The sequence below is a fragment of the Physeter macrocephalus genome, chromosome 11 (genome assembly GCF_002837175.3).
Source record: "Physeter macrocephalus isolate SW-GA chromosome 11, ASM283717v5, whole genome shotgun sequence".
NCBI classification, from domain to species: domain Eukaryota; kingdom Metazoa; phylum Chordata; class Mammalia; order Artiodactyla; family Physeteridae; genus Physeter; species Physeter macrocephalus.
The window spans coordinates 66,771,202-66,798,535 of NC_041224.1; the positions used below are offsets into that span (position 1 = coordinate 66,771,202).

The window sequence follows — 27,334 nt, forward strand, 5'->3', positions numbered from 1 at the left end:
AATGTTAACTTACATCCCTTGGTTGAGGTGGTGCCTGCCAAGATTCTCCTTGTAAAGTTACTGTTTTTCCCCTTGCAGTTAATGAGCATATGCCAACACTGAAAGGTCAGGCTGAGGAAGAAGAGCCAGGAAGAAAGCTTGTGAAGGGGCAATGGGAACATGGGAGGAAGACCAGAACATCTTGGAACCAGGAAGAGGTCCTGCAAGAAGGAGGCAGTGGCCAGTCATTGTGGCCCAGGGCTGCTGAGAGGCTGGTCCCGTGAGGGTGAGAGGTGGCTATTGGCTGCAGCCTCCACATGCAGGTCACAGTTTAGGTGGAGCGATGGGCTTGAAGCCAGCCTGCAGGGAGTCAGAATGTGAAAGGGAGGCGAGAATGAGACTGTAGGAAAGATGCCTCTTTGGGGAAGTTTGCCTGTGGACTTGGGAGAGGTGTGCGTGGCCATGAAGACGGTTTTTATTTTTTTTTATTTTTTTGTTTTGTTTTTTTGCGGTACGCGGGCCTCTCACTGTTGTGGCCTCTCCCGCCGAGGAGCACAGGCTCCGGACGCGCAGGCCCAGCGGCCATGGCTCACGGGCCCAGCCGCTCCGCGGCACGCGGGATCCTCCCGGACCGGGGCACGAACCCGTGTCCCCTGCATCGGCAGGCGGGCTCCCAACAACTGCGCCACCAGGGAAGCCCTGGTTTTTATTTTTTTAATTTAAAAAACATTTAAATTATTTTTTTTGATAGCAGTAATTAAAAAAAATTTTAAATTAAAGTATAGTTGATTTACAATGTTGTACCAATCTCTGCTGTACAGCAAAGTGACTCAGTTATACATATATAGACATTCTTTTTTTAAATATTCTTTTCCACTGTGATTTATCACAGGATATTGAATATAGTCCCCTGTGTTAGATGGTTCTTAATAGATGGAAGGGATGCAGAGTATGTAGAACATGATAGGAAGGAGCCAGATGAGGCTCCTTTAAAGAAAGGAGAAGGTGGCAATGGACAGCGAAATGTTCTTGAGACACAGGGGAGATGGGAGGAGGTCTTGGTGGGTCCTCCTAAGCCCCAGGAGGGAAGTGAGAGCAGGTGACAGCAGATGGAAACTGCTGGTTCTGACAGTGCAGTACGGAGGGTTTGAGTCCAAGCCCAGTCTGATGCCCTCTGTTGTCCCTGTGAGCAGGAGGCAGAGCAGGGGCTGGAGGGAGGGCCAGGCACACAGGGGGGAATAAGCCATGTTTGAATGATCTCTGGGGAGAGGGAGAGAGTAAGCTGACCAGCACGGAGAAGGGCAACTGGGCATCGTGAACAAAAGTCCAGGGTCTGGGGGCCATGGGTCTACCCCCCAGCAGCTTTTAGCTGCCTGGTACAGGAGGGCAAGGCGGACACGGTGACTCAGGGCTGGGATTTACTAGCAAAGAAGTGGGACAAGGAGGGCCGCCTGAAGGATGGGGAGGAGGGGCAGGGTCACCGATGGGAGCTCAGTGACAGCAGGCAATCTGTACAGGGCCAGAAATGGAAGGACAGGGAGTGGTGCTCCTGGGAGGAGGGTGAGAAGCCCAGGATGTGCTGGGGAGGGTGGCTGAGAGGGAGTGGAGCAGAGGCATTTGGAGATGAGGAGGTCTGGGACCTGGGAGGCCCAGGGATGGTGGGTGGTCCCTGGGGAGGCTTAAGTCACCGGGGTAATAGCAGGAGTTGGGGGGTGGGGAAGAAAACCATTAGCCAGGGCCGCCAGGTCAACACGTCAAGACAGATGGCACCCTGGAGAGATGAAGCGGGGCACCCTGGATGCTGGAGTCTTGGGGAGATGTGCTCTTGTCAGGGAGTGGACACTGCCTGGGTGGATACCAAGGAAACCAGGGACTTGCTCCACTTTGGGCTCTGAGGGACAGAGTAGCAGCTTTGAAGCTAGGCAAAGGCTGTCTCCAGGGGTGAGCTAAGTCTCTGTTAGAGTTGGAGGGAAGGGAGCCTTTGGAGCAGAAGTGGGATGGCTTGTGACATTCCGGGGTGTAGAGTGGCTCGGTTTCCCTAAGAGAGCCAGGCACAAGGATGGCAGACAGGAACAGTGTTTGTGTGGGTGTCAGGAAGGCTCCCTGGGTCTGAAATACTTGTAGATCACCACCTTCTCTCCAGCCCAGGAAGGTGAAGAGCCCAGCCTCACATCTGGTCCCTATCAGCATGAGGGGACCATCAGGGCTTGGGCCCAGCAGGCCTGCAGTTTCCTCCAGGAAAAGCTGACAATGATCGGGGTGAGGAAGAGGCACTGCCTGTGGCCAGAGGCCAGCTGAGGCTGGGCCAATCTCAGCCTTGCCCAGCCCTGCCCCTCCAGAAATCAGAGGCTTGGCTGCCCCGCGGGTTATGAGAGAGGCACAGGAAAGATCTGCTGCCGCTCGTGGCGGGTGGGGGGGGGAGCCCTGCCTTCTGTTCCAAGCCTTTCAGCCCCACCAGGGGTTTCTGGAGCACCCAGCACACCTGGCTGGTCTGCTCCGAGACCTCATTGTGCCTGTTGGTTGGAATGAGTTCAGAGCATGGTTTGGTTTCCATTAGATCAGAGGCTATGATCTAAAGAGAGCTCTGGGGTTTGTGTTCTAGTTCTGTCTCTGCTACTAATGTAATGGGAAACTTTGGGCAAGTCTTTGCCCCTTTCTGGTCTTTGGCTTCCTTATCTGTGTACCGGTGCTGTGACAGACACTCTCTCTAAAGCCAGCAGTCATCTGTTCCCAGAGGTGGAAACCCCTCTAGATCAAACCCTTAGTGTGAGCTATGAACTGCTAGGTGCAAGCAGGCCCCAGGGCCCCTGAGCCTCTGGGTTTTTTCGGGGTGAAGGAGTGTCTAGCAATTCCTCAGCCCTGGGGCTCATCCATCAATCATATAGTAGCTCGGTATATTCCCTATCCCTCAATGTTTTCTCTCACACTTACGCCACCACAGGGGGTGCTCTTGACCACAGGCACAGGAAGTAGCTTCTTGAGGCCTCAGCACCACCCTCCCTCCTCCTTTATTTGCTCCCCATTGCCTGCCTGAAATGCCAGCAGCAGGCAAGTATTCTTCTAGACGTGGATCCCTAAAGACACTGTGGGATAGGAGTCTGGGAAGCTATCAGACAGTCACACCTTAGTGTGAAATAATTGGCTTGATACTTTCCCAAGAAAAAACAGACTGTGATAGAAGGGAGGGCATGTCCAGAACCTGGGAGATAGGTGGGAGGGACAGGGAATAGAGGACCACCCCAGGGGGCTGTGCAGGTGGCAAGAACCCTTCACCCATGACCCGTCCACTCTTTCAGAAACCCCAGGGCACCCACCAGGAGTGAAGAGCTGGATCTGTCACTCCACTTCTCCATTTTTCTTTCCTGCCCCAAGGTTCTGGAGACCCTCAGGCTACTTAGGCAGGTTGGGAGCAGGGACAGGGGGCCGAGTTCTCAGGGTTCCACAGCTGAGCTGCCAGCGTAGAATTTCTATGCTACAGTTCCGGCACCACGGCAACTGGAGGAAATAAACAGTCTAAGTTCTGCAGTGAAGTCATCCCCAGCTCCAGTCTGCCGAGCCCTGCAGCTGGCTGTACCCCAGAGGGCCTCAGCTGCAGGAGGACTGTCTTGCTTCCCAGCCTCCACACAGCCTCTGGCATCAGGGAGAGAGAGTGGAAAGAGGGGCTTGGGCAGGGGCCCTTGGAACAGGCCCCACCCAAGCCCAGCTCCTTGCCCTCTGCTTAGGGTCTCTCAGCAGCTGCTACTGCCCTCTGCTTGGCCCCAGACATGAAACTGCCCAAGGGGGTCAGGAACCCTGTGTTCTATGGGCAGCAGACAGACAAGAAGGTGCAGGTGCCCTCAGGGCAGGAGGTAAAGCAGACCCCTGTTGTCCTGGCAACAATTAAAGGTGAGACCTGGGCTTGGGCTCATTCATCTCTGCAGAGCTGCTGAAGGTGTCCTAGCCTTCCAGTCTTGCCTCCTGCAAAGCCCTTTCAGACTCTCCTCAAAGCCACAGAAGATCAGCACTTCCAAGCTAAACTTTGCAGGCGGTATTAGCTGCTGGGAATTTTTTTTGCAGGGGGAGGGGGGAGGAGAGTGGGGAGGAAGGGGTTTGAAGTGAGGCCAGTTTTGGAAAAAGGCTAGGGATTCTGTGGCATCTTTAGCCCAGCTCTAGCTTTCCTTTTCCCTTGAATCTTACTCTCAACTGAAAGCAGACAAACTAATTCTTACTACATTGTTAATGAAAAGCCCTTTCAGACTCTCCTCAAAGCCACAGAAGATCAGCACTTCCAAGCTAAACTTTGCAGGCGGTATTAGCTGCTGGGAATTTTTTTTGCAGGGGGAGGGGGGAGGAGAGTGGGGAGGAAGGGGTTTGAAGTGAGGCCAGTTTTGGAAAAAGGCTAGGGATTCTGTGGCATCTTTAGCCCAGCTCTAGCTTTCCTTTTCCCTTGAATCTTACTCTCAACTGACTGAAAGCAAACTAATTCTTACTACATTGTTAATGACTGATTGTTGCTCTATGTGGGAGGTGGTTTAGTATGTGATTAAATGTTTAGGCTCTGTTGGCTGGTGTCTCAGAATTTTCACAATAACAGCTTGTGTGACTTTGGGTCAATTGATATTTCTAAGCCTTAATTTTCTCATCTGTAAGATGGGAAAAACAGGGTATCTGTCTTGCAGAATTGTCGAGACGCTTAACTGAAATAACCCACAGGAAATGCTTAGCATAGTACTCGGCACAGAATAAGGTCTCAGTTACTTGTAACTATGACTTTTTCTATGATTATGCATTGCCTGTCCAAGGGAAATCACATTTTATCTGGGAACACTGCCTTTCCCCAAAGGAAGCACCTCGATGGTGGTCTTTGTCTCAGGGTGACATCAGTGGGAGCAAAGACCCCAGAGTTCTTAAGGCACACTGTATTTGGGGCTTCCCCTGCCTCTGATCTGGCGGGCCCAGGCTGAGGGCCACCCTGTTGGTGCTCACAGGTCCGGGGCCTGCTAAATACCTCCGGCCATCCTGCACGGGCTGCACAGACCATGATGTCTCCATGTTCCAGGAGCCAGCCTACACCCTGCACACCCCACACTCGGAGAAGCGTGAGTGCTCACCACACCCATCATCCCCGTGGGCGTAGGATTATTGTTGTTGGATGTTTGGGGCTGCGGTGAGAGGTGAGGAGTCATTATCTGTAGCCAGAGGCCTGGGAACCCAGGCCTGTCCTGAGTGGGACACCCACATGATCTGCTGGGTCCAGAAGGAAGCCAGCAGGGGTGCGAGGTGACCCATCCCTCTGAAGGGAACTCTGGGCGTTTCCCAACTGGACCTCCTGAGGGAGCTTCGAAGGGACCTGTTGCATCCAGCTGGCAGGGTCTCCCTGCTGTGTGGTCTTTGGCTGGGGCCCTTCTGCTCTGGCTGCCATGGGTTCACTTGCCATAGCAGCTGGGCAGGAATAGCTGGTGAGTGGAGGGAAAGTGGTGGTGGTGGGTGGCCTCAAAGCTTCCCAGGTGCTTAGAACCCCCTGGAAGGTGGGGAGCAGAGAGCCATCAAGGAGCTGGGGATGACAGCCAAGGCCAGTGAGAGGAGAAGGTGGGCAGGGGCGTGTATGTGGGGGTCTGAGATCTCGGCCCCTCCCAGAGGTGACACACCCTCCTCAGCAGGGGAACTCCCTTTCCAGGGCTGGGTCCCTTCTTCATACTAACAGTAGCCACTATGCCTATTATTATCCCCTTGGCACCAATCCCTGGCGGGTTGGGGGCTGACCAAACTGCTGCACAGCTGTTATTTTATCTGTTCCTCTGAACAAGTTCATGTGTTAAAAGCCCCATTTTACGGATGAGGAAATCAAGGTTCCCGAAACACTCAAGAGCCCGAGGAACTGGAAAGGAGCCTTCGATCCTTTTTGGGGGAGGGGGATCTTGCCTGGAGGCAGGCCAGACTCACCCTGGGGCGGCCTCTGGGGCTGACTGGGCCTTTCCTTGGCTGCCTTGCAGGGATCATGGACATATGCAACCCTGGGCCTTGCTATTTCTTGGATCCTAAAATAACTCTGTTTGGAATGTCCAGCTGCCCTCAGGTTCCCATGGCGGAGCGTATCTCTAACCTGCGTAAGATGGGCCGGGAGAGGGAGGTCAGGGTTGGGAGGTTGGGGGATGGGGGTCCATGCTTGGGACAGGAGCAGGGGCAAAGGGGTGATGACTCCCTTCGCCAGGTGTGTCTGCAGATTCTGGCCTCTCCCTGCAATGTCATATCAAGACACTGATGTCACAGTGTCTGTGTCACAGTACTTAATGTCTTGAGGCCAATGTTATGCATGTATGTCGCAGGGTGATGTTATGATAAAAATATCACAGGGCTCATGTTGTGGCAGCAATATTATCATGCTAATGAGTTCACAGACTGTAGTGATTTCAGGATGTTTTCTTGGTGTTGTCACAGGGAAAATGACAGCCCAAGGGTGATGTTCTGATGACACTTGGGGTTTTTATATTACGAAAACAGTGTCACAATCCTGATATCAGGATGGCCGAAGTCCCTCCCCACCTCCATCCCATAGTCCCACGCAGGGGTGGTGATATTCCTGCCCGATGCTAAGGTGGTTATAGAGAAGTCATACCAGGCTAACCAAGACCTCAGCTCCCTCCCTAGACCCATTAGTTGGACACCAGGAGATGTGGCCTGGCTCCTGCCCTGAGACCCCTCCCCTTCATGCATCCACTTTCAGGCCTGAGCCCCACCCTGGCCTCCTGCCATTACCACCTGGAGAAGACCCACCCGCCTGGGGAGCGCAGGGCTCCCAAGTACACCTTTGGCTACCGGTGCCCCTACAGAGTGATGGACTCCAACCCGGGCCCCAACCAGTACCAGCTCCCACTCCTGCTGGGGCCCAACCTGCCCGCCAACAGAGCTGCTCCTTGCTACAGCCTGAGCCCCTTGGACAAGAACTGGTTCTACAAGGAGGATGTGGCAGGAGGCCCGGGACCTGCCATGCACGCCCGGCCTGAGCCGTCTGTCTACCAGAACCGCAGCCCCATGTACAGCATGGCCAGACGCTTTGCCTACCCGGTGGACCACACACCTCGGCCCGGGCCTGGCTCCCATGACGTCCAGCAGGTCACAGTGCACAAGTCCCGCACGCCCGCTTTCACCATGGGCATCAAGCACTCGCCCCACCTGTGCCCACTGGTTGTCGACATTCAAGACTGAGGCCCCTCCTGGTGCACTCAACCCCACCCCCTGTCCCCAGAAGTTATTTTTCTATACCAAATCGAGCAACTTACCAAGGTTTCAAGTAGCAGAGCTGATGCCTGCTGTGTCCAGCACATAGAAGGCATAGATAAATATTTTCATTTATTCCTTCGTTTTGCAAACACTCACAGTGGCTTTCTTTGGGCCCTGATGAGGGGCTGGGGATACTGGCAGTGTAGTAGGAGTCCCTGTCTGGGAGACGTTCTGTTGTGGCTCACCAGGTGTCCTCCAAGGAGCCCTGGGCAGAGACTCCGGGGAGCTGAGTTCTAGGCCTACCTCTGCCACTAATGTGCTGTGTGAACTTGTGCAGCTCCCTCACCTCTCTGGGCCTCTGTGAGGGGGGACGGTGGACTTGGAGGATGTCCAAGTTCCCTCCAGCTCCCGAACTGTTTGATTCTGATCCCTGAGAGTGGTCAGCCCCCAAGAGAGGAGCAGGGAGAGTGGAGCAGGAGCGAGGAGCCATTCTGGCTTGGGCTGGGGGGACAGGGCAGTTTTCCTGGGAGAAGAACCCAAGGGGACAAGCAGAGACAGTGTGTAGGAGGAAGGGTATTCTTGGTGGAGGTAAAGATGAGAGGGAAGGCGTGCAGGTGGGACCAAGGTGTGCAGGGTCAGGGAACTGGGGGAGGCTCAGAGGGCGGGAGCCTGGGCTGTAGGAGGCTGGCCCATAATGGGACCAGACGGTGGGCAGCTTGGAGGGGACTCAGGATTCGTCCTCAGTGTGATGGGGTTAGATAAGACGTGGTCTTTTCAGAATTCCTTGGGCAGTGAGAGAAAGTTGGACAAGATGGGCAGATCCTGGAAGCTAGGGATCAGCCTAGGGAATAGGCAAAGCGCAGGGCGGCTGCTGGGAGGAGGGTCTGCATGTCACATGCTGTCTTTGGAGATTTGCCTGTGTGTCCCCAGCCTCAACGGCCTAGCCGTCAGGCACCGCGTGGAGGAGGAGAAGAGGAGCAGTGAACCAGCCAGGAGGGGGCAGTATTGCCTCACTCATGAGTCCAGGAGGTGCCCGCAGCCTCTACGTCTTCTGGCTTCGCTGCTTTTGGACACTGGTGCCAGCTCTCCTGCCGGTGTCTGGGGAGGCTGGGGTCTCAGGGTTTGGTAGTCGTCTTTCCTTAATTCTTGGTATCCAGATCCCCTGTTCCGACTTGTCCCCAGCCCTAGGACCAGCCCCTCTCCTAGCTCCCCTGGTCACAGGAGATGTGGGGAGGACTTCCACACCTGCTCTGCAGCCTGCGGAAGTGGGGAAGGGAGGGCAGGAACTGTGGAGAGAGAGGGGCTTAGGGAAGGAGGAGAGGAGGCTGAATGTCCCCCAGGTCTGATGGCTCAGGAAGAGGCATGTCCTTCTGCAGCCACTGTCCCCAAAGCAGAGGGAGGCAGGAGGAAAGGGCCACTAGGAACCAGCGTCTGGGGGCTCATCCTTGCGAATTTGAGCAATGTTCAGGTTTTAATTGAAAATGAAAATGGTATTGAAGAACTAATTTCGAATAGAAAGGAGCAGAGAATATCTTTGGAATATCAAAAAGAAACAAACAACTGAATATTTAAAAGAGGGGCTTGGGGCTTCCCTGGTGGCACAGTGGTTGAGAGTCCACCCTGCCGATGCAGGGGACACGGGTTCGTGCCCCGGTCCGGGAAGATCCCACATGCCGCGGAGCGGCTGGGCCCGTGGGCCATGGCCGCTGAGCCTGCGCGTCCGGAGCCTGTGCTCCGCAACGGGAGAGGCCACAACAGTGAAGAGGCCCGCGTACCGCAAAAAATAAATAAATAAAAAATAAAAAATAAAAAAATAAAAAAAAGTAAAAAAGGGGCTTGTAGAAAACCCCACTGGGGTCATACCTGACTCTGGGCCTGAAATTTCCTCCCCCTCCCGCCCCAGCCCCCATGCCTGGGATACTGTGTCTGTCCTGTCCTCCCCACTCGTCCACAGGGCTGGTCTGGGCAGGCTCGAGAGACAGCAAGTGAGCTTGGGGACCCATCTGTCTTGCAGCAGATTGGAAAGATGTCATTTTGCCGACAATGCCATTTATCACGGCGGCTGCAAAAATTAGTGATGCTTGGGCTGAAAGTGTTGGGTAGGGGTGGGGGTTGGCAGGTGGCAGTGGCTGATGCTCTCTTGTGTCACCAGGTCAGGGAAGCTACAGGCCAACCTCTGAGTAGGGGTTTTCTGATTTAGTGTTCGGCCCATCCCGAGGCCCTCCATTAAAAAGAGAAGAGAACTGAGGCCCAGAGGCAGGGAAACAGCTTTGGCCCTATGACAAATTAATGTCCTGTCTCTAAATAAAAGTCCAGGCTCAGTCTGTGATCAGGGTCAGGGCTCAATGTGTGACAGGGTCAGGGTTCAGTGTGTGACAGGGTCATGGCTCAGAGTGTGACCAGGTTTGGCAGTGTGATTAGAGTGAGGGCTCAGTCTGGGGTGAGACCCTTGACTTACATTAGGACTAAATCCTAGTTTTTGCCTCCATGGCTCAGTCTGCAACAGACCTTCAGCCTGGCCCTGGCTGCCACCAGTTATGGGCAGGGGCTGGGTGTTAGCCCTAGAGCTAGAACTAACCCTTGGTTTGAGGTCCCAAGGGAAGGCGAGGAGGCTGGAGGATTCAGTATGAACCTTTGGGGGATGAAGATGTTTTGGAAGAGAGATGGCCCCGCCAAGAAAGGGATGTGGCCTCCAGAGAAGATAAATGGGGCCTCCCTTGTGCCTCAGCCCACGAAGTGACAGGGTCATTTAGCTTGAGACAGACCTTTGGATGAAGCAGTCCCCGTCTCTTGGCCTTGCCGCTCCTGTGGTGGTGACCATGTAGGTGACTTGGAGAAGGTCAGTGGGCATGGCCTCTCAGGCCTGGCCGGGTGATGACCCTGCCCCTTCTGAACAACTTGGGGGCCACGCTTGACCTGGCAGGAAGCCCTGGTCTGATTCTTGTAGGACTTCAGCCTGTGCCCTCAGGTACTTAGGTCCCAGAGCCTGGCACATGATCACACAGACACAATCATTCATTCATTCAACAAACATTTGCTAAGCTCCGGCCCTGTGCCAGGCTCTGGCTGTGCCTCCGAGTCCCAGCCGCGCCCTCCAGGATTCAGAGCTTGGCTCGGTGGCAGGATGAGAAGCAGCACTCTCCAAGAGGGGGCAGACATAGGAGGGGGGGGTGAGGGTCAGCGCATGGCAGGGCACCTACCAGCGCTTCCGCCCTCCTTTCCCAGGGCCAGAGGGAGGCCTGGTCTCCGTGGGTCACCCCTGCCAGGGCTTGGTGGTAAAACTGAAGTCACACAACCCTCCTGGACGCTGGCCAGGGTGGCGGATAGGTCGCCGTCATTCTGTTGTTGCTGGAGGGACTCTGAGGGCCCGTTGTCACCGTGGATCCCAGGGCTGGGGGGACGGTGGCCCTGGGCCAGGGGCAAAAGAGGGGCCCTGCCTGCGGGGACACACTGCCACACCACACACAGGCTCACAGGTAGGGGTTGTGCACAAACACATGTCCTTTACCCACACATGCATGGGGACAGGACACAGACACTTCTGACAGTACTGCTCACACGTGCACGCGCACGCTCAGACCGCGCATCCTACTCCATACACACACCCTGACACCAAGCCCACTCAAACACGGGCCTGAAATTACATTCCCAGGGAAAGGCATAGACACAGACACACGCATACTACACGCACATTTACTACCACACACAACCCTCTCTCCAGGCGCCTCCTTATCTCACGTACGTACTCGTGTCGCCCCCAGGCTCCCTTGCACAGCCCACTGCCCTGGAGATTCAGAGTAGATGAACCGTGAGAACCCTCCCCTCCTCCCCACCGTGCAGAGGGAGTGGGCGTGGGCTGCGGGAAGGGAGCTCGGCAGGGGCTCTGTGCTCAGGATGGAGCTGGGGCATGATTCACCGTCCCCGGGAGCAGAGGAACTGCTGGCTGGCTCTCAACCCTCCAGGCTGGCGTCCCACCTCTGGATGGGGCGCGTGTGGTTGTGAGCCCTCGCTGACCAAGCCAGACCCCTTCTCCCTGCCCCCAGCACTCAGAGACCCCACTGCAGGGGCTGCCCAGGCACAGGAGGACTAGAATAGGAGCTCCTGCCACCCGGCTCTCCCGGGATTCCCGGTGGGGTCAGAAGCTGCCTTGCCAGGCTCACTGTAGGGGAAGAGTCTGCCACGGACCCGTTCCTTTTGGCTTCTCCTCTCTCCTCTCTGAGTCCACGCCCTCCCATCTGACTCTTCTCCCCTCTTAGTCTTTCTGCCTCCCTCTGGCTCTCCTCTCTCTCTCCCTTTGGCTCCCCATGTCCCTCTGCCTAGTTTATCCTCTACAATAAAGATCGACATTTTTCAATTACCCCCCAAATAACAGAATGGCTCTTGGAGGCCTGGACAAGAGGAGGATACTGTGTGTGTGTGTGTATGTGTGTGGCCCATGGGCGGGGCTGGGGGCACCCATGGCCCCACTGTCCTTTGTTTGCTTTTTCTCTTCTGGAGCCTTCCTTTTTTCCTGGGAGAGTGGAAGTGCGTTCCCTTCAGGGGAGGAGGGGAGACAAAAGAGAGAAATAAAAAACTGTCATGGTTTTCTTGTAAACACAGTGTATGGTGCAGAGCGGGGGCTCAGCAGGAGACTGAGGGAGAGGCAGGGACAGGGAAAAGTGGGGCTGAGAGACACGGGGAGAAAAGGTGAGCAGGTGGGCAGGAGCCACTATCTCAGGGCCTGGGTGTGTGTGGGCTGCCAAAGGGAGGGGGAAAGGGAAGGGGTTGATCCGGGATGGTGGAAGGGACTGGAAGAGGCTAGACCCTTATACTGAGTGCCAGACAGGGCCAGGAGGGAGAGGGCCTCCAGGCAGCTATTATTCTCTGAACATCCACCCCATGCTAGCTCTGGGGACACCAAGGTGAGTAAGATAGACACGCGTCTGCTCTCGTGGAGTGTAAAATATACCGGAAACAAAGCAGTGGCTTCGTGTGTTCAGCACTTGCCATGTGCCAGACGCCTACATAAGCCAGGGATCAGAGAGGGTGGGGGACCTGCCTAGTGATATGCACAGCTAGGGGTGGGGGCACCAGGATTCCAGCTCAAGTCCACCTGACTCCAGTCCTCCCTTCACACAGCCTCTGCTAGGGGGCTGGGTGTTGGGGTCTGGAAAAAAGGGTTAGAGATTTGGCTCTGCCATGTCTGATGTGTGACCTTGAACAAGGCCTCCCCTCTTCTGGTCTCAGTTTCCCCATCTGAAAAGTAGAGAATGCTGGCTGCTCTGCAGGGCTGTGGGGATAAGCAAGTGTCTGGATGTGGGTGATCACTCAACTCTGGTTCCCTGGAGAGCCAACTGATGGTGTGGGGGAGCAAAGAACATCTGGTGCTGGGCGAGGTACTGGCCAGCAGCAGCTGCAGGGGGCTGGCTTCCAGATGCACTCTCTTCTTCCTCCCAGTGGTAAAACTTAGGTATTGCATGGGATGGGTCTAGATGGGCTTGCAAAAAGGTCAGAGCTGGAAGATGCCTCTAGGGTGTGTGGTCCGGTCCTCTCTGGCCCTGTTTTGCAGACGCCTAGAGAGGGGAGGGACTTGACCCCTGATCACTCAGGGAAGCAGCTCGGGCTGGGGCTGCGCTTGGCTTCCAGGGCAGGGCGCTTCCCCTCAGGCCTGTGGTGTTCAGGAAGTCCCCAAGTGGCCTCAGAGCAAGAGAGGTAGAGCTCTGCATCCTCTGCTTGAAGTCACATCTTCCAGGGACCCTTCCAGGATTTCCTCCAGCAGAAAATGGCCTCAGTCCTGCCCTGCAGCCCCACATACATCCTCTCCTTTTCCTCCTGCTCCACCTGCCCTAAACGACCCTATCCCATCCCCTAGCAAATCAGGGAGTGGGGCCCTTTGAGACATCAGGAATGAAGGAGGACAATCTCCACCACCTAGTGAGCACTGCCAGGGTCCCAGCTCTGTCCTGGGACTTCACCTGTATTGTATCACTTGAACCTCATAAGGACCCCAGGAGGTCAGGATTATTTTTGAGCCCCATTTTTCAGGTGAGGAAATAGGCACTGAGAAGTGGTGACTTTCAGATACAAAGTGACAGAGGAGAAATTCAAACCCAGGTCCATCAGTTCTCTGGAGAGGAGTCCTTATCTGGAGATGAAAACTATCCGCATGACTGTGTGACAATCAGCCGTGACCAGACATGGACATGACTAGTCCAGGGTCTTGTGGGTTCAGGTCTCAGCCACACCACTGTTCTGCTGTGTGACTTTGGGCACGGCCCATCCCTCTCTGGACTTCTGCTTCCTCATCTGTGAAGTGTGTGTGTGTGTGTGTGTGTGTGTGTGTGTGTGTGTGTTCTGGATTCCCTCAGTGATTCATTCTGGAATTTGGTGCTCTAGCCTTGGGCCCTGGGATGGATCTGTTCTGAAAGGCACTGGGAAGGGATGAGCAAGTGGCAGGTCTGGGAGGGTGGAGCTCTGGTCCAGGAGTTGGGATCCTTGGGTGCACTTCCTGTTTGGGTGTCAGCGTGTGGGGCTGGGGGGATCAGGGGAAGGCGTGGGCTGTAAGGCAAGGAGAAGCGACCAGATGGAGGACAGGTATGGGGTGAGGGGCTGGCCCTTGGGCCTGGGAAACTTTTCCTCTGCTGCCTGACACAGAGGGGAGTTTTTCTTGGCAGGAAACATCCTCATCAATCAGCAGCAAGGGGTGGGGGCGGGGGGGCGGGGGGTGGCTGACAGGCGGCTACTCCCTGCAGGCCAGGCTTGAGGCAGACTCATAAATCCCACTGAAGGCTGGGCTGTAAATTCCTGGGATTCACACCCGGCCTCTTGGAGGACAGAGGCATTGGAGCTGTGGGACAGGCTGCTCCTCCCTGGGCAGCACAGGTGGAATAGCTCCTTCACTGGCCTGGGGGACTCAGACAGCCTCCCCTCCAGCCTCTATGGGAGATGCGGCTGCCGACTCTGCATGACACATCAGGCCCAGCCTGAGCCCTCTCTGTCCAGACTCCGGCTACCTCTGCCTTCAGTCTCAGCCATTCCTGTGCCCCGGCCTGATCTGGCCTGAATCACACCAAGGGGTCACATGTGTGGACACTTTCTGTGTCCTCTGAGTTCTCATGGGGGCCTGTGCCAGGAGGGACCCCCCCACTTACTGCATAGCAGCTTCTCCTGCCACTCCTCATGATGGTCTGTCTTGGTGATGATAAGGATGAGGTGGGAACCAGGGCCCAGTCTGTGTATTTCTCATTCTCTGGGGTCTGGGGTCCTAAATCCACTGCCTCTCAGAGAGGGAAGGGCCTCCGAGATGCTCTGGCCCAGGGCCACAGTCATTTGTCAACTTCCACCAGGACTTTGTCATACTAAGATGTTAGCCTTTCCTCTCATTTACTTAACGTTTTTCTTTAAACTGGCTCACTTTTAAAATTTAAATGTGTTAAGCCTGTCTTAAGCAATGTTTGTGAAGTCAGGGGTCTGATGTGCTAGTTAAATACACACAAACACACACACACATACATGAGAATATATACATGAAAATAAATACATAGTTAAAATAGCAGATGCCCATCTCTGTGTATTATCTAAAATAGTCTTATATCTCACCAACGATGCATGCACCATTCTTTGAGAACAGTGGCTCTAGTCTTCTTTCCCTATTTTACAGACAAGAAAACCAAGAGCCAGAGAGGTATGGGCACTTGCCCAAGGTCACACAGCACTGGGATTATCAGCCAGAACAGCTGACTCTCACCTAGTGCTCATTTTACAGGAGCACGTTCATTGTTTGTGATGGGACTGGTCAGGGTGCGTAGGCCTTCCTTTCTCCAGAAGCACATCTGGATTTCCAGAACCTTTTGGAGACCAGGTCCTAACACAGAGGAGTACACTGAAAGGTGGGCTTCCTGGCAGCAGGAAGGCAGGCAGGCAGGCATTCTGGGTCCCCTGGTGGGACCAGGCACTGGCCCTCCTCTCTGTCTGCCCTTCTTCTTGGTGCCCAGGGCTCCTGCAGTGTCTCACGACTGGTGGGGAGGTGGGGAAAGGGATCCCAGGGTGGGGAGAGATCAGGGCTCCGGCAGCAGCTCTTCCCAGGGGAGCGGCTTACTGAGGCGATAATGAGTGGCACCAGCTCCCAGGCTGGCAAGGAAGGTGGCCTCATTAGCGAGCGCCTTCCCCTCCACCACCTCCCCCTTCCTAACTTCGGGCTTCTGCCACCTGTACTGCCACTGCTGCCACCATCATCACCCCGGAGATGCAGCACGGTGGCTGTTGCTGGGGACAAGGCTGCCGGCTCCCGGGGATCCAGGAAGGAGATGTGAGTGCAAGGCAGCCAGGGTGTATGGGTGTGTGTACACTGTGCACACTCGGCCCATGTGCCCCCCACACATGCTCATGCACCAATGCATGCATACTGTTAGATGTGCACACATAGGTTTATGCGCACACACACACACACACACACACACACACACACCCAGAACAGAGAGACATATATGTTTACATCCAAACAGATTTGCATGGTAATGAGGTCTACCCAGACTCACAGTACAAGCACAGAGAGACTCAGTAGAGACCTGTCCACACACAGAGTGAACCTGAATGTGAAGACATACGATGCACACGTGTGCATGCCCACTCAGGGTGTAGACACACGGCCACAACAAGAGACTCGTATGTGTATTCACACCGACATCCTGACATGTGTCTCCAGATTCAGGAGCGCATATGGAGTTGTACACAGTCTTGTACATGTCGATGAGCCAGCAGACGGGACATGCAGAAACATGCAATAGCACACCACCCCTGTGTGCACCTTTGTGTGCAGGGACAGCTACGTGCACACATACATGTTACAGAGTGCACAAGTGGTATGTTTTTCTTGGAATCTAACAAGGTCTGACGTGCTGGGACTGGTTAATTCCCTGGGGGAAGTGAGCAGACAGGAGCTGAGGACACGTTTAATTAATTCTTATCATTCCTGACAGAGGGAGAGAGGGATGGATGGAGAGAGAGAGAGAGAGAGAGAGCGCAAAGGGAGCAGCTGGAGGGGTGCAGGTGAAGCGGGGGTGAGAGCAGGTGTGAGAGGCCCTCAGGGCCCAGGGCATTAACCCTTTCAGCTCAGGGCAGGCCCAGGACCCCATCACTCAGCCCCAATCACCAAACCAGATGGGTCCTTTAAAGTCAAGTGGTTGGGCTGATGTAGAAATCTTGCAGATCCTGGGATGGGAAACTCAGCCCATCTTTCACTTGCTTCCAGTGAGTGGAAATCTGTCCCCCTGAACCTTTCACCTCAGCCCCACTCCGCTCTGTGGGTCTCTCAGCTCAGGGGCCGTGGAGGCTCCCCTTTCACAGGGCCAGTGTGGGGGAGACACGATTGCCCAAGGAGGCCCCTCCTGGACATCAGTACATCTGCCTCCCCCCGCCCTGATCTCAGACCCAAGATGAAGCTGGGGAGACAGGGTGGACAAAGACGGGGGCTCTGAGGAAGAGAAAGGGTGCGTGTGTGGGGTGTGGGTGGGAGGAAGACAGAGACACAGGGACCAGAGATGAAAGAGGTGGGAACACTAAGGAGAGACAGAGACAGATGTGAGAGACACTGAGACTGAGCTGGTGAGAGCCAGCCAGGTGCAGAGACACAGAGAGGAATGTAGAGAGAGAAGCAGAGCCAGAGGAGACAGACCTCAAGTAAAGGAGGCAAAGAAGGATTGGGAGAGCGGGAGAGACAGGCCAGCTCCGCCACTTTCCTTGGTGACGAGGGAGCCACTCCACCTGGGGACATGGGGGTGTAACCCTGACCTAGAGGAGATGCTGTGTGACCTTGCCCAGGCCACCCTACCTCTCTGAGCCTTGGCTGCTTGTCTGTAATGTGGGGGAAGGGAGCCAGACTCTGAGTGGTCCCTGGGGCCCGGCAGGGAGGCTGGCCTGGCCCTTTGTTCCCTCCACTTCCCCTTGGGGCACACAGGCCTGCAGATGGGGGTGGGGGCTCTGCAGGGGCTCAGGGTCTAGGCCGTACTTGGAAGCAAACCAGGTGGTTTGGCACACCAGGTGGAAGAGGAATGTCTCGGCGGGGCCGGGGTAATGTGCTGCAGCCACGCAGCGCTGAGTGATGGAGCGTTTGCCCTGAATACTGAAAATGCATAAATATCCATTTTTAGGCACCAAGGCGGATGTAAATAGAGAAGAGGTGTGTGTGCAACCCTCAGTGGTAATTTATTAGCTCTGCTACTCACGGTGGCACGGGCACTTATGTTTGGCTGCCAGGAGCATTTCTGAGATGGCTATATGACCACCGGCTGCCACCTGGGTCCCTTCTCCTGGAGAAGTGGCTCCTCGGGGATTGCTGCCCGTGGTGGGGGTGAGGCAAGGCAGGGTGGTCATTCCTGGGCCTGCTCCATCCCAGGCTTCGGGGCCTCTCCACCTTCCCCTTCTCCAGCATCTCCTGGCTCAGGGGGGTGGGAGGGAACAAATCTGTGTCAGGCCTGGTGTGTGCCCAGCCCTGGTGCCCTTGGATAGAATCAGAAGAGCTCCACCCCTGCCTGGGAGAATGTCCAGACTGGGAGACAGAGGGGCCACCCTGGGTCCTGCCCTCAGAAGCTCACACAAGGGGCAACTGAGACCCAGGAAGAGAATCACATGGCCAGTGGTATCCTGCCTCAGCCCAGCACATCCATAGCTGCCAGCCTAGGAGGTTAAGCATCAGGGTCCTTGCAGCAGGACTGGACAGCAGAGGCCATGGCCCGTGGGCAGGGAGCGCTCTGGCGCCCGCTGGAGAGGTCATGGGCCTTGCCTGACGCTGGCTTGTCTGGACCCTTCTCTGTGGGCTGGCAAGTAGAGGCCCTGAGGAAACTCCCTGTCCGTCCTCCCAGAGCTGGAGCACGGACTTGGAGACCCTGATCCCTGCAGTCTGTACAGCTGAGGGGTGTCTTTTCCTTTGGGCTGGGGCCCGTAGCTGTGTTCGGGAGCCCACTTTCCCACAGCAGAGAAGCCATTGACCTCCGTGGGAGGGCACAGTGTTCTCCCTGCTGCGGTCCTTCCGCCGTCCCTGAGCCTTCTCCTCCAGGGAGGGGCAAGATTGGGCTTCCCTGCCCTGAGCGAGAGCCCACCCGGACAAGAGGGAGCTGGACCGTCACCCACCACCTGGGCTGCATGGGGAGTCTATTTAGGGAGGTTGCAGGCACTGATTCAGCCTCACGAACCTGCCAGGCAGAATGGCCCAGGGCCTCTGCACAAAGCAGGGATTGGGGCGGGGCTGTGTGGGCAGGACTGAGTGGGAGGTGGGGGCATCAGTGGAGGGAGGGCTGAGGCTGAGCTTGGGATGGAACTGTTCCTTCTCTTCCTTGCTTGTTCCTCATCTTCATCTCCTACATCTCCATTATGGTCCTGACTCTACATCCTGGCCACTCTAGACGTATGCTCTTCGCTTCTGCCTCTGCCATGAGCTGACTGTATCATGTGGAAGGTCACAGGTCAAGTTACTTAGGGGGACAGTCTGGTCTGGGTTATTTCCCACCAGGCCAACGGTCAGTGAACAGCCCACAGCGTGGCCTCAGAGGTCAGATATTCATAGGTTCCAGGGTGACCCAGAGGGAGCCATCAGACCTGGGAGTGATGCTGTTTTCCTTGAAGGGAGGGAGGGGGGACAGGAGACCACCACCACCGGGCAAACTGGTGGCTGAGCTGGGCTCAGCAGCCTTGTCCTCCCTGGCTCAGAGGCTACACTCACACCCCCCACCCCGGCCCCCTCGACCTGGGCTCCAGCGATGCTTACCGTGTGCCAAGCACCATGCTGGGCTTATGGGGGGACGGAGATGAACAAGACTCAGTCCTTGCTCTCAGGGGCTTAGAGTCTCACGTGGGAGACAATGTGTCCAAAAACAGTGACATATGGGGACACAGGGAGCTTGGGGTGCACAGAGGAGGGAGAATTTAGCTTTGACTGAGGAGTAGGGGTGCTTCACGGAGGAGGTGATATTTGACCAGCACCACAAGGTCTGATATTAGCATGTGGTTCTGGGGTTGCTGGAAGCATCCTATCTTTGTCGACATAGATGGCGTAGCATGTTTGCTCTGCGTTGGGGACTGGGGGAGCTGACTACCAACCAGTCTAAACTCGGTTGGTGAGAGAGCCCAGAGCCTCGGGGTTAACCGAAAAGTGGGCAGGGTCAGCTCCTGGAGGCCTGAGGGTGGGCAAGGGTGTGGAGAGGGAGGTGGGTGCTGGGGGTGGAGGTGGGAGTGTCAGAAGTGCTGTTTGGCTGAGCTGCTTGGTTCGTTTGGGGGTAGGGCTCCCAGGGCCTACATTCTGAGCTGGGCAGACACACGGCCCTCTCTGACCCAGAGCCCAAGCTACAAGCTGATGTCAGGGCTAAAATTAGCCTCGTGGCTGTGAGGGCAGCAGGAAACACAGTCATGGGAATCGCCCTGCATTTTCTCTCAGAGGAAGTAACCAGGGCTGCTGAAAGATGAGGGACACAGGCCTGGTCCCAGAGCGCGGCTGGGTTTACTGCAGCAGCAAGAACCCGCACAACCCTCCTAACTTGGCTCTGGGATCAGGAGCCTTGGGGGGTAGGAGCTTTTCTCTCCTGGTCACCCCTTGGCCACTGGCAGCTGCCTGGGGGACGGGGTGACCAGGTTCTGAACCCCTGGGGCCCACAGCACACTGATCAGGCCAGAAACCCTTCCTGACCCCTTCCCCACCTTCTGCTTGCCCAGATGCTCAGCTGATTCTCTCTCCCAGTTGCCATGGGAACCCCAGGTGGCTGAAGTTTACCTGAAGCCGGCTCCCTGATGAGACGGGCAGGAAGAGGACCAATTCCCAGCCTGGGCCCTGAAGTTCTCCCCTCCTTTGGCTCAGAGCCTCGGTCTGGGCTCTGCCCATTTAGCCTATCGCCTGGCCTCGTCTTCACCTCCTCCCTCCCCTACACTCGCCACAGGTTTCCAGCCACCTATTCCTGACAATTTGTTCCACCTCCAAAACATCCCTGGGACGCATCCCCTCTGCACCAGCTTCCCTGCCTCCGGCCTGGTGTCCCTTCTTCAGTCTGCTCGCCATGCGGTGAGAGCGGTCCACCAACTACACCCCTCCTTGTCTAAACCCTTTGGTGGTTCGCACTGCCCGGAGGACAAAGCCATGCTCCTGACCAGTGCCTGCTGGTCTCAGCTTCTCTGATGCCCCTCTCCACACCCTTCCTGTGCTCCAGCCACCCTAGGATGTTGGTCTGTGGACTGCCTAGGTCAGTGTTGTGACCCCTACTTCCAGAACCATATTCCATAGAACACTAGTGTTTTTCCCAGAGCTAATGTGTATGCCTGCCTTGAAAATGGGGTCTGCGTGGAACTATTTTGAGAAGCACTGCATATGCTCCAGTTCCCAGAGATTCACAAGGCGCTTTGTTGCATGGTAAAGGATCAGACAAGTCCTGTAGTAAAGAAGTTTGTTTTTCTTTAATTAAGTCAGAGACTCCCAGAGTGTTTGCCCATAAATAAGGAACATCTTTGAACTGCTCTAGGAACTAGTTTCCCTGGATCACTGTTTGAAAAATGCTGGATGGGCCCTAAAGTGTGGTGCCTTGTCCTTTGGGATCTGGGGTCCTGAGGCCTGCTCCGCCCCCTGGTATGGAGGGGCCTCCCATGGGGATACATCTTGGTTTGGGGCAAGAGAGGCATTGGAAAGCTGGCTCCACTGTTAACACTGCTCCCATCTCCTGGCCTGTGGATCAGGTGTGGTTCCTGAATGTGTTTTGTTTGAATCACACAATGTTCTTTTAAAATTTGACCTGGGTGCCAACATTTAAAACCTGGGAGATTCCACAACAGACTTTGAATTTTAAAGTTCTCTTAAAAAAACGAGAAGACCTATCAACACAGTGTGCATACATCCGTCTGTGGAATTGAAGAATGGCAGGAACCATTTACATGCAAAGCAGATCATTTCACTCCTGGCACCCGCTGAACCCCCCTGAAAACATTTGAGTGTCTGACCCCTGTCAAGGGGAGTGCGGGGCCCTTCTCAAAGAGCCCCTCTTCACTGGGGTGACCTATGTCTACCCCCTCCATGGCATGTCCTTCTGCAAAGGGCGGAGGCAGGTGGGCTCCTGGAATGTTCCTCACACCCCGTGAAGCACCAGGTAGGCTATGCAAATCAAGTCAACGAAGTCCAGTGAAGTCACTCACCCACCCCACCCTCTGCCCCCACGGTCCTGGAATGTGACGGGTGCCAGAGTGGTGTGGACGCCTGCCCTGGCTCCTCTCATGTCTCCCGCCTGCGGGCTTAGCCCACAAGGAGATGCCTGGCAGCTGCTCAGGTCACCCTGCTAATCAGAGTGTGCTGGGTGTGAGAATCATTCCCTGCAAGAGCTAAAAGCTGAGAACGGTGTGGGACCGACCACGCTGGCACTTCTGAGCCCTCTCGCTGCTGCGGAGAACCCGCTAAAAATAGCCCGCTCCCTCTTGGCTGATGCCACCGGAACCGGGGAAAATCAGCTCAGGGGCTGCAGCTGGGGCAACCTCTCCGGTGTCGGCGCGGCCTGCCGGGCCCGGAGGTGGGTGGGGCTGGTGAGAGCCAGGACCCTGCTCTGGGAAGGCTGTGGCGGGCAGACAGAGCTCCGACTTGAGGGTGGGTGGGGGAGGCCCAGAACTGCCCCCCCACCAACTGCCACACTGTTAGGATAATAGAGGCAGTCCCCCTGTCAGGCTGAGACGGGGCACCAGGATGGGTTCTGTCCTAGGTGGGCTGCGGGGTGGGGGGCTGTCGACAGGGGACTCTCCCGCTAAGCTCGGCATTCAAGTTCTCAGCGTCCCCACTGAGACCCACCATCAGCATGTCTGACTCCAGCCATCTCCTGCTTTGCTTGAAGATGTCCCATCTACCCTGAGGGACCCTTGTGTATGTCTTCTGTCCTCCAGGAAGCCACTCAGATCCTCCTGCTCCAGGGACCAGCCACTCCTCCAAGCATATCCCCCTCCCCCCAGGGCTGCCCTTCCCCTAGTGCACCTCAAGATGCTGTGGCACCTTGGACAAGCCACTGTCCCTCTGTGAAATCAACGTAGAGCAGGCTCTGAGGTCCATCTGGTTGGAGCCCGTTGTACATGCTATTGTGACATCCTGTAAGTGTCACCATGCCCCCCACGGAGTCCTAGAAGGGGAGAATTGGAGATCTGGGCATGACCGCTGGTCCATGCCCCTCTCAGAGACTGGGGGTCCAGCCTCTGCGCACATGTCTCCTAGGGCAGGGCCCTCACTGCTTCCTGAGGCAGCCCCACCCTGCTGGCAGCCTCTTACCCTGCCTCTACTCCAGGCCCTGCCTCTGCCACAGTTCCCTGGGGGAGGGCTCCAGCCTGGCCAAGGGGCTCATGTATTCCCAGGAGGGAGCGGGGCTAGACCCAGTCAAGGCTTCAGAGGACAAGACCTGGTGGGCAGGGACCAGCCCCTGCTCAAGCTAGACAGCAGGGAGGAGAGACAGGGAAAGTGAGGCTAGAGGTGCTGGGCCCACCCTGCGTGGAGAGCCTGGGGCTTTTCCTCAGCCACAGGACGAGAGGCCAGGGAGACAACATGGCTTGGTTACTGAGGAAGGAGGATCCCTGTCCCTGCAGGGGGTCTGCCAGGCTAGGCTGGTCTCTGCAGTGGCGCCTGGGGGGTCAGTAGCAGCAGGGGTACCAGTGGGTGTTGGGAGGAGGCTTCCCTCCCCCACGTTTGCTCCTGAGATGACCCTGGCACAAAATTGCCTTTCCTGCCATGGGCCGGGATGACAGTGAGGGGCCCAGATTTCCTATTGCTCCTGAACTTGATCATGAGAAGAGCTGGGAGCACAGAGGTCCACGCGCCCTGGCTGCCCAGCTTTGTCTGTCCTCAGACCTGGGGTGAACGCTTGTGCCCTGGGACCTTACTTGTCCGTCTGGGCAAGTTCAGTATAGAACCAGACCGGGTCCAGGATAGTGGCTGACGCTCTGGAGACTCAAATCTCACTAGCCTGAGCAAACTTCAGCACCTTGCCTAGTCTCCCTGTGCCTCAGTCCCTACATATGTAAAATGGGGATGACAATAGATTGTCTCTCACAGGGCTGCTGTGAGGATTAAATGAACATATATATAGTGCAGAGCCTGAAGTATGGTGTTATATAGATGTTAATTAGCATTACCAGGTCACCAGGCTCTTCTGAGAATTCAGTAAAACATTCAGACCCCTTTTCAGAAAAAACCTGCACCCACATAACCCAACTTGGCATAATTTCTCAGACTATGAACTCTTGGAACCTCACATGTGTAAGAAAGCATGACTGAGGAGCTCTGATTCTAAGTGCTTTTTTTTCAGTTGATTTTTTGGGGTCAAATTAATATATACAACTAGTTTTAAAAGTTCAAAGATAAATGGCTGTCCCGCCTTACCCCCTCCTACAGCCCAGTCTCCTCCAGAGGCCACAACCCCATGCAGGCATTTCCCCGGATATTTCTCTCCCTCTCCACACCCCAAGTGGTGTCGGGAGCAGGTGGGTGGCAGGCCTGCTCCTCTTTCCTCCCCAGTGACCATGGAGTCAGGCTTTGCCTCTCTGCCTCTCTGCCAAGTTCTTGATTCCACCTTCTGAGTGGCTCTCGGGTCTGCCCAGGGGCCTCCCACACCTCTGCCTCCCTCCCCTCACCCCAAGTTCGGATGCCTTGTTTGTTGTCCCAGTGGTCCGCCCCCCCTCCACCCTTGTCCCTCACTGGTAACTAGAGCAGCCTTCAAGTTGCAAATCCCACCACATCCTCTTCTGCTGAAAACTCCCCAATGGCTCCCCATCGAATGCAGTGATTTTAGCATCATGGTTGCGGGAGAAAGAATTATGTAAGATTCATGATGCCCGGGATGCAGAAAAAGCAGAATTCTTCCTGGTAAATATGACATCATCAAAGGGGGCCTGGTGTTGGTCCAGGGGCCTGTGAGGACACTGAGCCAGGCCAGGCCTGCGAGCACCCTGGGTGCAGGGGGCGGCGATGGGGATAGGGAGGAGGAGACTCTGGGATGAAACCATTTCATGCAAATGTATTGAAATGAGGCTTTGGGAGGATTTGATAAGCTGCCAGGAACAAAGGCTCTGTGATGCTCCTGTCTCCCACCTCCCCCGCCAGCTGGCTGGACAATTTCCTTGGGGGAGTCTGGAGGAGGGGCTGCGGGGAATGGCATCTCTGGCCCTGGACCTCAGGGAATTAGGGAAAAAAGCCACACATCTGAGCTCATCCCCTGCCCTCCTTCTGCACTTTGGTGGGTGTTCATTGCTACAAGATGAGAGGCAAGCGCCCTTCGGCAGGCACGGTGGCTGGGTTTCCAGCTCATATCTGAACGACACTCTCTCTTCTTTTCTTTTCCTTTTTTTATTTTTTAAATTTTTTTTGGCGGTACGCGGGCCTCTCATTGTTGTGGCCTCTCCCGTTGCGGACCGGACGCGCAGGCTCAGCAGCCATGGCTCACAGGCCCAGCCGTTCCGCAGCATGTGGGATCTTCCCAGACTGGGACATGAACCCATATCCCCTGCATCAGCAGGTGGACTCTCAACCACTGCGCCACCAGGGAAGTCCCTTTTCCTTTTTAAATGGACCTCAGGTACACAGAGCTGGGTAATCCAACCCCTGGTTAGACACACTCATTATTGGCCCATGCAGGGCCACTTTAATTAATGAAATCATTAGTTTACAGTGATATATTTTTGTTTACAACTATATAGTGAACACGTATGGGCTCAGAACTCAACCCAAGATCTATAGCCTTAACAATATTTGCACCTGTCTTGTGCTCCTACCTTATCCTATTCTCCTGACTCCCTCCCAGAGTTAATTACAATGCTGAATTTTGTGTTTATTATTCTCTTGACTTTAAATATAATTTTATTATTGTATCAGTCAGGATAAACTAGGTTATGCCACAGTAACAAATAACCCCTAATCTCAGTAGCTTTACCCAACAAAAGTTTATTTCTCACTCATGCTGAGAAATAAATGTAGATTGGCCCGAGACCACTGCAGACATGGGCCCCAGGCACGGTGCAGCCACCATCCTACGAGATTGCTATTCAACACTAAGATCTGGGGTTTGCTTTGGGAGGGGAAGAGAGTAAGAACCAAGCACACGTAGTTAGATGTTTCTGCCCAAAAGTGACACTGAACTCTTTGGTGATGTTTCACTGCCAAAGCTCTTCCCACGGCTCTCCCTAATTTCAAGAGGGCAGGTACCTAGAAAGAAGGAAGAACTGGAAGTCTTGTCGAGCTTGGGTAATGTTACCAAAATCACATACCTGTGTATACCGAAATAATAGGTTTTTGTTTTTGTTTTTCTTCTGTTTTTATTGAGATATTATTGACGTACAGTGCTGTATAAGTTTAAGGTGTAGAGCATAATGATTTTACTTGCGTACATCATGAAATGATGACCACGGTAGGTTTAGTGAACATCCATCATCTCATATAGCTACAACATTAAAGAAATAGAAGACTTTTTTTCCTTGTGATGAGTGAAAATATGTTTTTGATTTTAGTTGTGAACCTTATAGAAAGGCATCCATCATGTTACATGGGATCTTCTGAGATTTACTTCTTCACTCAACATTATGTTGCTAAGATTTATTCATATGTTGTATGTAGCTGTGATTTCTCCCATTTTATTACAGTTCAGTATTTCATAGAACGATGCTATCCCCATGTACCCATTTTCCTTTCAAAGAGCATTTGGATTGTTCAGGTTTTATTTGTTTGTGTTTGTTTTGTTTTTTGCTTTTACAAACACTGCTACTGTGAACAGTCTCGTCTTGAAATTTCACTTGTATTTCATCATCCCAAACTGCAGACTCTGAGCTGCTCACAGTTCATGGAGAGTTCCATGCGGCTCCTGCCTCAGCCTTCGCGGCCCCAGAACTCAGGCGTTCCGGCCTCTCAGCGACGGAGGCAACTTTGCAGGGCCTCCTCACCTTCCTGCCGTCCTCCCCAGCAGAAGGACTAGTGAGCAGGGACACACAGCTCTCTGTCTGCAGCTACTTCTGCTTCTCCACACGCTTATGTCAGGAGGCGGGCCAGTTTACAGTGGAGGACACTGTGTCAGTGTTTGGGTCCTTCCTTCCTTTTTTCCAGCACATACTAAGCTTTGGTTGAGAACCACATCCTGTGCTGGGTGCTGGAGAAATAAAGACTAACTCATTAAATTACAAAGCACCAAACTCTGTTGGGCTGGGACCACAAACAAAGGGACCTGTCCTCAAGTGGTCCCCAGTCTAGATGAGGAAACTGGGACATAGACACAGTACTGGACTTGCTGATGTATAAGATGTGCAGGGGGGGCTTCCCTGGTGGCGCAGCGGTTGCGCGTCCACCTGCCGATGCAGGGGAACCGGGTTCGCGCCCCGGTATGGGAGGATCCCACATGCCGCCGAGCGGCTGGGCCCGTATGGGAGGATCCCACATGCCGCCGAGCGGCTGGGCCCGTGAGCCATGGCCGCTGAGCCTGCGCGTCCGGAGCCTGTCCTCCGCAGAGGGAGGCCCGCATACCACAAAGATGTGCAGGGGTGCAAGTCACATCGTGGATTTACAAGGATTCAAATAATCTAGTATTTTTAGTTACATATGTCTATGTCTCTATGTCTCTATGTCTCCATGTCTCCATGTCTCTATTTATCTATCTATCTATCCATCCGTCTAGTGAATGTGATTTTACTTATGTAAATTCAGTATCCTCTGTACCGAAATAGAATAGGAAATCAAATCTTGATTGGTAGATTATCATTTTTATAGATCATAAAGGTTTTAAGCTAATATCCATGTTTTAAGTTCTTCTAGTTATGGCCACTTAAAAATTCTCCTAGAGAGATGTGTAGCTCCAGCTTTTAGCTGCTCTTTTGATTTTCTCTAAGTCCTTATCTTCTTTTTTTTTTCCTCAGGTGCTGGTGGACCAAAATATCACTGCATTCTCTTGGGAAGTTAATATTAAGCTTGACCCTAGAAATGAATCTACTGCTTTTGAGCCATGGCTTACATTCAAATTGAAAGTGCTGAGGAAGTAACCCAGATTCTACCTCTGATCAGCGATGTGGCTTATTGTTGTTGCTTTAATTAAGAATACCTACAGCAAGTGAAACTGGAGTCTTCTCTCTGATGTCTTGGGCTGTCTTGTCCAGCCTCACTTCAAGAGGGTGGTATCATCTTATGTGTCCACAAATTCAGCACATG

The 27,334-nt window shown here is 54.5% G+C and overlaps 1 protein-coding gene across 1 annotated transcript; it reads left to right on the forward strand.

Annotated features, from left to right (window-relative positions):
• Nucleotides 1-3,743: 3,743 nt before the first annotated feature.
• CIMAP1C (ciliary microtubule associated protein 1C) lies at nucleotides 3,744-7,164 on the forward strand. The gene is made up of 4 exons (XM_007118684.2): nucleotides 3,744-3,864; nucleotides 4,947-5,057; nucleotides 5,952-6,065; nucleotides 6,683-7,164. Exons 1-4 carry the CDS (start codon nucleotides 3,744-3,746, stop codon nucleotides 7,162-7,164), a joined length of 828 nt encoding a protein of 275 aa, XP_007118746.2.
• Nucleotides 7,165-27,334: the final 20,170 nt, after the last annotated feature.